Consider the following 13,463-nt stretch of genomic DNA (forward strand, 5'->3'; position numbering starts at 1 on the left):
TTTCACAATTAGAAAAAAATAGTTATTTTTTTTAAACCTATTTATTCATAAGCGACAGTGAATAAATAAATATTTAACATATATATTGAATCTTAAAATTCAAATATAGGTTATGTTGAAAAAAAAATTCCCTCTTAAAAAAATAATTTTTAATTGACATTTTTTTTTCATTTCTAAAAGGGAAAAATATGATTTTATAAAAAAAATGGATATTGGAAAAAAAATAATTCGACTTTTTTTCGGAGTATAAAATACTTTTATTATCATATTTTACAAATTACAAATATTAAACTATAATTACAATTAAATTGGGTGATTTTTTTTTCATCGTAAATTAACAATTAATTTAGCTAATCGAAATTTTTTCCTCTACAAAAAAAGAAAGGAAAATACAAAAATTATTATTATTATTTCTTTTTAATTTTTAACGATTTGAAAATTGCAATTATCAAGAGACAATTTTGATAAAACAGAAAAAAAAATTAACAATTCAAAAATTATTTGAGATCGAAAAAAAAAATTTACATATTTGAAAAATTAAATCATTTTATAGAGCTAATTAAATAATAATTATTATTTTTTTTATTATGCATGTGAAAATTTGTGGAATTTTTTTTTTTTCAATATGGTCGAGAATTACGTTGATAAACATGTCTTCCAGCATGTCGATCATATCGATCATATCGATCATATCTTTCACTTCGTTCATGATGTCGTTCCCAAGAATTGTGTCTATTGTGTCGATAATTTTGACGATTCCAATCGTTTTGTGGTCTTCTTGGTTTATTATGCCATGGATCAATAATCGGTGGTTTTTTTGTTTCTCCATTTTTCACTTTCATGAATGCTTCATCTTTCGCCGAATAACGATCTTCAAATAATTTTTCGCATTCTTTTAAAAATTCCTCTTGTTCATTTGTCAATGGAATGGTATCCATTTTTTTTTTTAACGAGTCAAAATTATTCTGTAAATTTAAAAAAAAAAATTCATTTATTAAAATTTAATAATTTTTTTTTTTATTTTTATAAAAATATATTTTTTTCACAATTTTCTGATTTTTTTAATTCAAAATTTACTTCATACAAATTTTTTATAAAAATATTTCTATAATTTCAACAAATAATAACTAATTTTTAAATAAAAAAAAAATTTGTTTGATAATTCGATAACTTAACCTCAAAAATTTTTTGTTTTCATTTTTAATGCCGCAGATTTAAATGCAAATGTTTTAGTAAAATAATTAAAAAAAAATTACACGATAAAATATAATTAGCGAAAAACAATTAAAGGACTGTTTTAATATTTCAAATTTGTTTTGATATATAAAAAAAGGGAATTAAAATACGACAATTGAAAAATCGAGTTTAATAAATTAAAATGAAAGAGCAAAATGATTACTTATTTTAAGAATTTTTTCCTTGTTACTTACTTGAAATATTCTTTGTCAATTTTTTATATTAATATTACAGTATTATTAACATCAATTATTTATAATAGAGTGAAAATTGTAAAAATTTACTAATTTACATATATCATGTAAACATAATCGTGGCCATATTGAAATTGTCAGTGCTGCCAACGTTGTCTATGACAGCGCGCATGTGTAAAATTGTTGAACTAAAAAAACAAATCATTGGCGGCAAAGCTTCCATGGGGCATTCCATGTAAAATGTTCATTCAAAAAAAAAAAAAAAAATTTTTTTTCTAAATTTTTATGAAAAATAAAAAAATATTGTTTTATTTCTATTATTTAATTAAAATTATAGAAGTTATGATTTTTATACAATATACACAAATTTGCAGATTTCAAAATGTGATTGAAAAGTATTAAAATTTTGTCTATCAAATTCTGTAAAAAATAAGTATCCATTTTGATAGATTTTCTATCAAAAATAATTGATAGAATCAATATACACAAATTTGCAGATTCAAAAATGTGATTGAAAAGTATTAAAAGTTTTGTCTATCAAATTCTGTGAAAAATAAGTATTCATTTTGATAGACTTTCTATCAAAAATCATTGATGGAATCTTATTCAATATACATAAATTTATGGATTTAAAAATCGCGGATTGAAAAGTATTAAAATTTCATCAATCAAATTCTATAAAAAATAATTATTCATTTTGATAGACTTTCTATCCAAAAATATTGATAGGACTTTATACAATCTACATAAAATTGCGTATTCAAAAAACGTATTGAAAAGTATTTAAAAAATTTCTATCAAATTGTATCAAAAACTAGTATTCGTTTTGATAGACTTTCTATCCAAAAATATTGATAGGATTTTATACAATCTACATAAAATTGCGGATTCAAAAAACGGATTGAAAAGTATTGAAATTTTTTTCTATCAAATTCAATCAAATTTTTTAAGCAGGGAATTTATAGTATATTGTAACCCAATGATTTTTTTAATGATGATGCTGAATGTTGAAAAAATCAATTAATTAAATCAAAGTTACAAAGGGAAGACTGGAATAAATTGTTTGTTGGTCGCCAGTCCTTTCTTAAGATTAAATAAATAATAATAAATAAATAAATAAAAATAAATAAATAATAAATAAATAAAAATAAATAAATAATAAATAAATAAAAATAAATAAATAATAAATAAATTAATTAAAGATTAAATAAATTTTTCTTTAATCGTTGAATTAGTCTGGAAAAATACACAAGGCCACCAGGCAAACTAGTTTAGAGACTATCAAATTCGACAATTAAATCAAAATTATTCTTGATTGTCAAATTAGTCTGAAGAGTACACACACGGCCACCAGGCTTTTACTCAAAGACAGTCAAATTCAATAATCAAGGGAAACTCAAAGCAAAGAAATGATTCAAAATTTAAATTAAAATAGTCTTCCTTTTTACTCGGCCTGCTGCAGTCCTAATTCTTGGTTAACAGTAGAGAGGGCGGTTCGGAAAAGCCATATATTCGAAAAGATTTAATTTTTAAATTAAATAAAACATCAGATTTTATAAACGAAAGGTTAATTAATTTTTTTTTTATTTAAATTTTTAAACATTATAAAAATTTGAGTTCAGACTCGATATAATGCAAGAAAAATAATTACTTATTCTTTTTATTAAATAATAAGGATTCTTTAATTCGAGGAATCGAAAAAGATGGAAAATGGAAACAATAATTATAAAATAATTAAATGAATGACATTTCAATTAATTTTAAATAAAAATTATAAATTAAATTCATTCTTAAATAATTCCAAAATCAATAAAATAATCAATTATAAATTCAAAAGAAATCATTTTAAATTAAATTGAAATTCTAAATTAAATTAAATTGAATATTGAAAATATTCATATATTATATTATATTATATAATATTATAAATAATATTGAAAAAAAAATAAACCTTTGTGATTTGTAAAATTGTAAATTTTACATAACGTCACAATATTTATTTAAATCTATGAAAAAGACAGTCTGAGATGTTTGTTTTTCGATATGTAATCAATAGAATTTTGTGGGAAAAAAACGTATTTATTAATTTATTTAAATAGGTGTCAGTTGGGGTAAATGGGGATAAAATTTTCCTAAAATTTGGGGTAAATGAAGACAGCATAGTTTCTAAGAAAGGTTTGAGAATAAAAGTTTCCTTAAGTACATTACTGTATTAAGGGATGAAAAAAAAATGGAGTAGTGAAATGGTATTTCAATAGTCAAAAATTTAATTATTATAAATTATTAGAAAAATTACAAATTAATAAATAATAAAAATAAAATTGAGAAATGAATATAAAACTAGATAAATTGAATTTCTGGAAATAATAGAAAGAGAGAGAGAGAGAAGATATCTATAGATAACACAATGAAAATATAAACAGGAAAAATAATAGAAAGAGAAGAGAGATATAAATTCAAATAAAAGAAATTATTAATTTAACTTAAATTTAAAGATATTTTTTTTTTATAGAATAAAAAATTTTTATAAATCATTATTTTAAAGAATAAATTTTATTTTATATATTTTTTTTTAAATAGGGTAACTGCACCAGTGGTGGATCAACTGCGAGAAAAATGGTCATTTGTGTTTACACGTTTGTAAGAAAATGAACCGCAAGTGTCGGTAATTGTTAAGAAAGTTATACAGATCAATATTACAATTTAAAAAATTTTTTAAATTCATCGCGAAGAAAGCAGGACAACAATTACTAAAGTGGTGACAGAAAACAAGAGTTTTCCTTAGCATGTAAGTTAAGAGTATATTTTGGAATAGAAAGCTTTGGAGTCATTTTAAGACAATTTTTAATTCTTTTCACAATAGGAGGCATTTCGTTTCATCCCCATAGAGCCCTGAGAACAATATTTACGTCTGTAAGTAGCGCGTGTCCATTGTTTTGGGGTGATCCACGACTGGAACCAAAAAAGTAACAAAATCTAGTGGTGGATCAGTCCTACTTTTCGCCTGTTGACGCATTGTTTTATTGAAAATTTTATGAGTTAAATTTTAGTTAACACTAATTCAAATGTTTATTAATTGTTAACACCTGATTTCAAATTGTTAAATTTTTGTTGAATTAAAATACCCAGAATTAATAAATGTTATTTATCATTGAAACTGAAGCTTTAAGAGTTTCTATTTATTTATTAGCAAAAATTCTAATAAAAAGATGATTAATTAACATTTAGTCACATTATACCTATAGAAATGAAAGAGGAGGGGATATGGATAGGAAAGTGAATTTGAAAATCTGTCCGTAAAGCCTTATAAAAGTTGCAAAACGTCTCAGTCTCGTAATTTTGAAATGCAATGTTTTTTAGTATGATTTTTTAAGTGATCCACCACTGGAGCAATCTATAACCATGACTGGTGCAAACAGTGATCCAGAATAGGATCATTGACAAATTATCTTTGATGGAGCATTAAAGTAAACGTAGGTGTCAAAATCAAGTCTAACCTTGAAGGAAATGTCTATTGGAACTATCTGGTCCATAATACTATAAAGAATAACCTCGAATTTGTCTAAAAGCAACCTATGCAGAACTTCAAAGTCAAAATAAGAAAGTTAAGGGGCTTAACTGATCCACCACTGGTGCAGTTACCCTATTCAGAAAATGTTAAAATTAATAAATAATTAAATAAAATTATATGTTATATTAAAGTAAAAATTATTTAAAAATTAATGGTAAAAATTAAATAATTCTAAGATTATTATTTTTTGAGATATTAAAGATTTTTGGAAATAAAAGTCAGTAAAAGGAAAATGATTGACATGTAGACAATGGCATTGTTTTCGTCGAGCGTTAGAAACGGAATCAGAAAGAGAAAAATAGCTCTGTCCTTAGATTTTAATTTAAATATAATTGGCTATTCAAAAATAGAAACTCAATCAATTTAAAATTTCCTACTCACACACTCGCACATTTTGAATTTTACTTACCTCGGAAAATTAAGGGTAGGGACGCGACTATATAAGCCGAGGAAATCTCTACCAATACGATTAAATAAATTAGTAACCGTTTTGACTAATTTTTAGTAAAAAATGACTAATTGTTAGTAAAAAAAAAATTACTAATTCATTTAGTAAAGTAAATTTTAAATTGTAGCCTTACGAAATGAATTAGTTGTTTTCAATTAAAAATTAATAATTTCTGATTAAAAATTAGTCAAAAACGTCTCATAGATCCTTAGTTCTAATTTGAACACTCTTTAGAGGATCAGAATTAATATCATTCACTGTTGCACAAATATAGAATATATATTCATTTCCTGGTTGTAGTCCTGTAACTGTATGACTTATTTTGTCTAATGAAATAAAATGGTATCTAACGCTAGTCCTCATTTCATGTATGTTTGTTATAAACACTGTGTACGATGTATTATTGCTACTATTGTCAGGTTCACGCCACTGTAGATCGACTGTTGTATTTGTGATATTTTTCACATAAACTGGTCCTTTTGGTGAATTAGGTTTATCTGTTAGAAATGTTATTTTTGAGAAAATAAAATTATAGAGAAAAAATATTAATTTATACTTAATATAAAAGCATACCTAGTGGACTTTTTATCATTACTGTTTCGCTAACAAGAGGATCAGAATTATTGTCATCTAATGCTTTAACAATGAATTTATATGTTCTTCCTGTTGGTAGATTTTCGACTTTGTACATTGTAGAGTTTAATTTAATATTTCCAAAGTGCCAATGCTTCATGGTATTTAAATTTAATATAAAAATCGCGTACTCCATATTGGTGGTACTATTCTCAGGTTTATTCCATTGAAGATTGACTGTATTATTAATGACATCAATAATTTTGAGTTCTGTAGATGTTTCCTTGTGGAAATTATTAATCGTTGAATCTTTGGGATAATAGTGAAAGTTATATTAATTTTGTTAGCTAAAGTGTTTGTTTAAAATCAAGTAGAGAAATTTATATACCTAATGGATGTCTAATAATAAATTCTTCTTGTACAAGACTATTGGAACTTCCTTTATTGTTGTAGGCTTGAACTTGAAAATTATATCTTTTGCCTGACTTAAGTCCAGTGATTTTGTATAGTGGATATTCGGATGCACTGTAAAATACAATAGTTTCCCATGTCCATAAATCAGTTTCCGACCACATGATATTGTACGTTATTGTTGTATTGTAAAGATTATGCATAGGTTTACACCATTGAAGTGTTACTTCTGTATATGTGACATCATATATCAAAAGCGGTTCTTTTAGTGTAGCAGGTTTATCTGTAATTTCTTAGTTTTTGAGAAAATTCATCTATGTAGATAAAATTTTGGCCTATACTTCAGAAGCAAGAATCAGACTATTCCGAAGAATATAATATTTTAAAATACTGAATTCTTTTGTCTTACAAAAATTTTTATATACCGTACCTAATGGTTTGTCAGTGATAATTTCTTTGCTAAGAAATCTATCAAATTCCAAATCCAAACTAGAATCTGTTCTCAAACTTAAAATTTCGAATTTATACACACATCCTGGATAAAGTTCAGTTATTCTATATTCTTCAGATTTTGAAGTAGTATTATATTTTTTAATTTTTTTACTCTTGTCTTCGATGTTGTATATGAAAATATGAGATCGTGTTTCACTGTAATTATTATTCCATTGTAGATTAATGGCTGTATCTGTGATATCGAATACATTTATTATTCCCGGTGGTTTATTCAATTGAGATAATTGATTTAATAAGAATTCTTGTTGTAATCCTGTATTAGAATATAAAAAGAAAATTGAATTTATTGAATAAAATGAAATATTTAATAATAGATAATTACCATTGGCGTTGATAGATACAGATAGAAATGTTGAAGCAAAAATTAGAAATATAAAATTCATTTTAATTTTAAGACTTGTAATGAAGAAATGTGATAAATTTTTTTCTATATATAACTAAAGTAGATTATTTAGAATGTATAACAAAAAATATAATTTTCCTTTAAGGAGATAATCTAAGTAAATAATCATTTGTTTAGAAATACTTATTTTGGTAATCTTTTTCAAAAAATTATAAGAATTTAATATTAGTCATGTAATTATTATGAAATTTATTATTTATCATAAAGATTAAGATTTATTATATATGCGATAATTTTTCATAATAATAAAATGTGAAAATATATTGTCTGTCGGCACTTTCAAAAAACTCTACTGATTAAAATCATAATTATTAATTCTCAAACATTACAAGTAGGAATTCTATTTAAGAATTAAATTATATCACAATTGGATTTCATTGATATAGTTATTTTTTATTCTTTTTTGATTTTTAAATAGTCATTATTATCAATTTTATTATTTTTCTCTAATTTTTATATAAAATAATGATTTGTAAATTTACGATTTGTACATGAATGAAAGTATGGAGTTACCTTCGAGCCGTTAGCATCGGCGTGGAAAGTTTAAATAAGAACTACTCCAAGTAGACAATCTAACCTTAATGTCACCATCGTGCAATATTTTCCATATCTTTTGTAAGTTTGTAATGCAATATTGCAGAAATAATTTTAAATTCACAAAAATAACAACTAATCGATTGTTAATCATTGATATTTTAGTGTTACTGAAGATGATCAACGTGATGTGATCGAAAAGCTTATAATTAAGAAGAATATATATATTTTATACATTGACTTGACATGAAACTTATAAAATTTACACCTATACCTATGATATACTCAGCCACAAGTGGAAACTAAAACTAACATTTAATTACAATTACCATTGAGGATTGTTTCCATAAGAAATAGTTATATATGAACTTTTGAAAGTAGCGGATATGATTTTTCAATTTTTGAATAAAATATAATAAACTGATTTTTGAAAAAAATTTTTTAATTTATGAATTTTTGATAAAAAAAAATATATATTTAACAATATTAAATAACGTCAATAAATAATAATCATAATAAATACTAAATATCAAATAATAAATAAATTCATTTAAATAAATTTTTGTCTTCATTGTAATTTAGACTTTAGTTATGAAATTTTTAATAAAGAGACTATCACTACTTCCTTTATTATTAAAAGCCGAAATTTCAAAATCATATCTTTTGCCTGGATTAAGTTTAGTAATTGTAAATGAAGATTTGCCGTTGGCCTTGAAAATGGTAATAGTTTTTTGTATATTCGTGTCTATTTCCTTCCAAATGATATTGTATTTTATAAATCTTGTACTATTCTCAGGTGTATTCCATTGTAATTCAGCTGTTGTACTCGTGATTTTTTTTACAAAAAATGGTTGTCTAGGTGGATTTGGTTTATCTGTAGAATTCAAAAAAATATTAGGATTTAAATTTGGAATAGAAACACAAATTGAATTAATTTTTGAAAATTTATATATACCTAATGGATTATCAAGTTTAATTGCTTTGCTCACGAGAAGATTAGAATTTTTATCATCAATAATATTAATTATTAATTTATAACATCCTCCTGGTGTGAGATTTTGAATTGTGTACTTTGGATTATTTGATGTATCCTTAATGTTTTTAATGTACCAATGCTTCTCTCGATCAGCTATAAAAATTCCATATTCTCCTTGAAAGGAATTGCTTTTTGGTTTATTCCATACAAATTGTATTGCATCATAAGTGATAAAATTAGTTCTAATTTTTCTTCTATTAGATTCTCTCAAGGCATGATCAATTGCAGAATCTTTGGAAAATAATAATGAAAATTATTTTTTATATTATCATTTTTCATTAATGAAAATAATATAATAAATACCTAATGGATGTTTTGTTACAATTTCCTCGAGTACGAGACTATCGGAAGTTCCTTTATTATTGTAACTTTGAACTTGGAAATTATATCTTTTGCCTGCTTTAAGTCCAGTGATTTTATATTGTGGATATTCGGATTGACTGTGAATTATTGTTGAATTTTCTTTCTTTGAATTTGTTTTCGTCCATGTAATTTTGTACATAGCAGTTGTAATATTATCAGGTTTAATCCATCGGAGTGTTAATTCTTTATATTTGATATTAAATGCCTGAAAGGGTCCTTTGGGTTTAGCGGGTCTATCTGAAAATTTTTTTTAGTTATATTTTTTACCTTAACAGAAAATTGCTTAATTTTGCAAAAAATTACCTGATGGTTTATTAGTGATGATTTCCCTGCTAATGAGTCTACTAAATTCAATTTCTTCCTCATTTGAAACTTTACCCATGTTCAAACACAAAATTTCAAATTTATACAAACATCCTGGTTCAAGATCAGTTATTCTTTGTTTTTCAATGTTTGATGTAGATATTTCATTTGAGTACAAATGTTTAATGTACCTACTGGTTTTATTTTTCATATTATGCGAGATAATGTGATAATTTTTTTCATTGTACTCGCAATTCCATTTTAAATTGACTGTTGTATCAGTGACATGAAGTATTTTTATATTTCCTCGGGGTTTACTCAATGTTGGTACATTTGCCATAAAGAAATCAGTACCAAATACTAAATAAGAATAAAGAAAATTAATTTTTTTTTAAAACAATATCGACAATGAAAATTAATTTAATATTTACCACTATCAGCATTGATGAATATTGTTAATGTTGTAATAAAAATGAAAAATTTTTGAGACTTCATTTTCAATTTTAAGGCAATAAAATTTTTTATAATAGAAATTTCGAAGATAATAAAAAATGACAAAAAATCATTCTATATATACTAAATTAAATTATGTATTAGGAAATTTGTTTTTTTTACCAATTTATGTAACTGGGAAATTTGTTTTTTTTTATTTGATTAAATGAAGACGTCAATAAAATTATGAGTATACGTGCAATTAGTAACATATATGAGTTTATGTCTATCTTACTAATTGCACGTAGACCCATGAAAATCATCAAATTTTATCATTTGTGTAAACAAAAGTCGATGTCTTTCGTAAAAAACATTATTAAAATTTTCATTTGTGTAAATAATCTATTGTTTGTAATGTTTAGATTATCATTAATTTAATATTTATTTTTGTAATTTTATTAAAATTTTCTAATGATAAAGAATATATAAATGAATAATTATAGTTTTTCACTAATAATTTATTAAGTTATTTTCAAAATTATATTTCACTATATACAATTAAGTGCGTGTCTAACATTAAAATGAAGTTTATAATTTTCATTTTTCTTGCAAAATTTGTATCAACATCTATCAGTACCGATGGTATTTATTTTATTTTCTTTATTAAATTTTTAATTTTTGTTTTGCAAATAAATTTTTAAATACTGTGAATAAAAAAAAAATTAATATTTCACAGAAATAATAAAAGTGCTTGATGTCTCGGAAGAAACAGTTAATCTTCAGTGGTACAATAAAAAAAGTGGAACATGCATTTATCTCATTCATGATTTAACAAATAATAAAAGTATACATGAATATAGTAAAGATGTCAATAAAGGCAATTTGACAAATAGAATCACAACACTTAGACCGGGAAATACGTATAAATTTGAATTTGTCTGTTTTAATGCAAAAGGGACATTTAACAGATATTTGAGCAATGAAATCAAAACTTACTATCCACAAGGTACGAATTAGAAATTTTTAAATTTTTTTATTATTTTCTAATATTTTCAATTTATTTAATAGGAAAACCTAATCCACCAGAAGGACCTTTAACTATTACAAATGTTACAAATAAAAGTGCCACGCTTAATTGGTTTAAACCTAAAAATAGTACCAACTATGTACGATACCACATTATATTATATACATTGAATTCAAAAGAAGAAACTTTGCTTTTATACTATGCTAGTGAAAATAAATCTCTAAAATTTACAATTAATAAACTAAATCCAAGTACTAAATATAAATTTGAAATTATGAGTTTTAATTCAATGTATAATTCTGATAGACTTATGAGTAAACAATTTACCACTTTATCTTGGTAAAAATATATATATACTATATTTAAGGTGACAAATATTTTTATAGAAAAAATAAATAATGTAAAAAGAAATTCGACGAAGAAAATTTTTTTACTACCTTCCTGTGTAAGAATTTGGTCAAATTTTTAAATGACAGAATTTTCATTTGTCCGAAATTATAAATGGCCGAACAAACCAATCGACAGAAAGATTTTTGGCGTAATTTTCAAAAATTTACCAATCACAATTTTCTTGATTTCTAATTGGTCAATTTTTGAAAATTGCGCCAAAATCTTTCTATCGATTCTTTGTTCGACTATTTGTAATTTCGGACCTCGTTTCGGACAAATAAAAATTCTGCCTACTAAAAATTCTGCCAAACAAAAATTCGGTAGTTAAACAATTTTTTTAAAAATTCGTATAAAAAAGAAATTCTGTGGGATGCTAATTCGAAAAATGAAAATTCGTTCAAAACAATAATTATTATTATATTTCGGAATAAGTTTCTTTAAAATTCCAAATTCGAAAATTCAATTCACGAAGCTGAAGTACACAACGTTTACCAAAGAAATTTTTTTTTAAATTGTATATTGATTCAAAAATTGTATACAAATACAAAAAATTTATGATGAGAAAAAAGATGTGCCAGGAAATTTCGTACAAGATAGTAATTTGAAAAAAATTTATTTTTAAAAATTAATTTTTAAGGTACCAGAGGCCAACGAATATCTATTAAATATTAATTATAAAAACACAGGCCTCGAATCAACTTAAAGACACAAAAAAGTCGTTTTACTCGATTTATATTCCAAAAAAAAGTGGATTTGTTTTTTATTTTAACAAAAATATTTTACAGATTTTTAAATAAAAAATTTTTTTTTTAATAATTCTTTTCGAAGAAAAGAATTCTTTTTTCTTTTCGGTTAAAGTTGAAATTTTTAGAAATAATTAAATTTCAAAAGATATTGTTAATTTTCAAACAATTATAAATTTTACAGAACTAAAAATAATTTATCAAACAATTTTTGGAAAACATTTTTTAAATTTAATTGAATTTTCAAAGATTTAAAATTGAGATTTTTGAAATTAATTGAAACTTTAAGTGTTTTGTAATTAAAATTTTAGATGATTTCACTAAAAATTTATTAGAAAATGCGGACAAAATACAATAATTTGAAAATCATTTTTAATTGAAAAATGGTTTCAGATAGTTGAATTTTCAAAGAATATTATTAAAATAGTTAAAATTGATTGAATTTCCTTAGAGTTATAATTGAAATTATTAAATTTAAAAAAAAAAAAATAATTGAATTTTATTTAATTTTAAATTGAAAATTTGGAAAATAATTGAATTTAAGTTTATTTGAATTGAAAATTTTGAAAATAATTGAATTTTCTTTGATTTTCAATTGAAATTTTGGATAATAATTTAATTTTAGTTGATTTTGAATTGAATATTTTGATAAAAATTAATTTTGAATTGAAATTTTGGATAATAATTGAATTTTTATTGATTTTGAATTGAAAATTTTGAAAATAATTGAATTTTCTTTGATTTTCAATTGAAATTTTGGATAATAATTTAATTTTAGTTGATTTTCAATTGAAATTTTGGATAATAATTGAATTTTTATTGATTTTGAATTGAAAATTTTGAAAATAATTGAATTTTCTTTGATTTTCAATTGAAATTTTGGATAATAATTTAATTTTAGTTGATTTTGAATTGAATATTTTGATAAAAATTAATTTTGAATTGAAATTTTGGGTAATAATTGAATTTTTATTGTTTTTGAATTGAAAATTTGGAAAATAATTGAATTTTCTTTGATTTTGAATTAAATATTGGGAAATAATTGAATTTTAATTAAAATTTTCTATAATAATTTAATTTTTGTTAATTTTTGATTGAAAATTTTGATAATATTTAATTTTAAATTACAAATTTTGATAATATTTAATTTTGAATTAAAAATTTTGATAATAGTTTATTTTGAAATTGAAAATTTGGAAAATAATTGAATTTTATTTGATTTGAAATTGAAAATTTGGAAAATAATTGAATTTTCTTTTATTTTGAATTGAAATTTGGAAAATAAT

At 22.9% G+C, this 13,463-nt stretch overlaps 4 protein-coding genes across 5 annotated transcripts; 1 reads left to right on the forward strand and 3 right to left on the reverse strand.

The window, feature by feature from the left end:
* Positions 1–243: 243 nt before the first annotated feature.
* On the reverse strand, positions 244–1,591 carry LOC127281400 (RNA guanine-N7 methyltransferase activating subunit-like). The gene is made up of 2 exons (XM_051305099.1): positions 1,431–1,591; positions 244–965 (listed from the first exon to the last, which is right to left on the reverse strand). The coding sequence occupies exon 2, from the start codon at positions 936–938 to the stop codon at positions 621–623; it is 318 nt and encodes a 105-aa protein (XP_051161056.1). The 5' UTR covers positions 939–965; positions 1,431–1,591; the 3' UTR covers positions 244–620.
* A 3,602-nt stretch (positions 1,592–5,193) lies between these two features.
* Positions 5,194–7,378, reverse strand: LOC127281382 (twitchin-like). 2 transcript variants are annotated; one of them, XM_051305074.1, is made up of 5 exons: positions 7,269–7,378; positions 6,864–7,199; positions 6,411–6,725; positions 6,023–6,331; positions 5,194–5,946 (listed from the first exon to the last, which is right to left on the reverse strand). In XM_051305074.1, the coding sequence occupies exons 1-5, from the start codon at positions 7,327–7,329 to the stop codon at positions 5,648–5,650; spliced, it is 1,320 nt and encodes a 439-aa protein (XP_051161031.1). In that variant the 5' UTR covers positions 7,330–7,378; the 3' UTR covers positions 5,194–5,647. The 2 variants fall into 2 exon arrangements, with proteins under 2 accessions (XP_051161031.1, XP_051161032.1); XM_051305075.1 differs by having other exon boundaries at positions 5,204–5,946; positions 6,411–6,716.
* A 343-nt stretch (positions 7,379–7,721) lies between these two features.
* Positions 7,722–10,402, reverse strand: LOC127281381 (titin-like). Its single transcript, XM_051305073.1, has 5 exons — positions 10,017–10,402; positions 9,586–9,945; positions 9,223–9,519; positions 8,839–9,150; positions 7,722–8,757 (listed from the first exon to the last, which is right to left on the reverse strand). Exons 1-5 carry the CDS (start codon positions 10,078–10,080, stop codon positions 8,462–8,464), a joined length of 1,329 nt encoding a protein of 442 aa, XP_051161030.1. The 5' UTR covers positions 10,081–10,402; the 3' UTR covers positions 7,722–8,461.
* Positions 10,403–10,525: 123 nt separating this feature from the next.
* LOC127281396 (twitchin-like) lies at positions 10,526–11,455 on the forward strand. Its single transcript, XM_051305094.1, has 3 exons — positions 10,526–10,659; positions 10,754–11,023; positions 11,086–11,455. Exons 1-3 carry the CDS (start codon positions 10,599–10,601, stop codon positions 11,385–11,387), a joined length of 633 nt encoding a protein of 210 aa, XP_051161051.1. The 5' UTR covers positions 10,526–10,598; the 3' UTR covers positions 11,388–11,455.
* Positions 11,456–13,463: the final 2,008 nt, after the last annotated feature.

The sequence above is a fragment of the Leptopilina boulardi genome, unplaced genomic scaffold, assembly GCF_019393585.1.
Source record: "Leptopilina boulardi isolate dan_hultmark-lab unplaced genomic scaffold, ZJU_Lbou_2.1 LbouV2_266, whole genome shotgun sequence".
Lineage (NCBI taxonomy): Eukaryota > Metazoa > Arthropoda > Insecta > Hymenoptera > Figitidae > Leptopilina > Leptopilina boulardi.

Bases quoted from the DNA above. Each gene is read 5' to 3' on its own strand.
- LOC127281396 (XM_051305094.1), top strand. From the start codon at position 10,599: ATGAAGTTTATAATTTTCATTTTTCTTGCAAAATTTGTATCAACATCT. The intron at 10,660-10,753 runs GTATTTATTTTA...AATATTTCACAG, and splicing joins AACATCTATCAGTACCGATG to AAATAATAAAAGTGCTTGAT. The intron at 11,024-11,085 runs GTACGAATTAGA...TTTATTTAATAG, and splicing joins CAAAACTTACTATCCACAAG to GAAAACCTAATCCACCAGAA.
- LOC127281381 (XM_051305073.1), bottom strand. From the start codon at position 10,080: ATGAAGTCTCAAAAATTTTTCATTTTTATTACAACATTAACAATATTC. The intron at 9,151-9,222 runs GTATTTATTATA...TATTTTCCAAAG, and splicing joins TGTAACAAAACATCCATTAG to ATTCTGCAATTGATCATGCC. The intron at 8,758-8,838 runs GTATATATAAAT...TGAATTCTACAG, and splicing joins TAAACTTGATAATCCATTAG to ATAAACCAAATCCACCTAGA.
- LOC127281382 (XM_051305074.1), bottom strand. From the start codon at position 7,329: ATGAATTTTATATTTCTAATTTTTGCTTCAACATTTCTATCTGTATCT. The intron at 6,726-6,863 runs GTACGGTATATA...TCAAAAACTAAG, and splicing joins TATCACTGACAAACCATTAG to AAATTACAGATAAACCTGCT. The intron at 6,332-6,410 runs GTATATAAATTT...ATTATCCCAAAG, and splicing joins TATTATTAGACATCCATTAG to ATTCAACGATTAATAATTTC.
- LOC127281400 (XM_051305099.1), bottom strand. From the start codon at position 938: ATGGATACCATTCCATTGACAAATGAACAAGAGGAATTTTTAAAAGAA.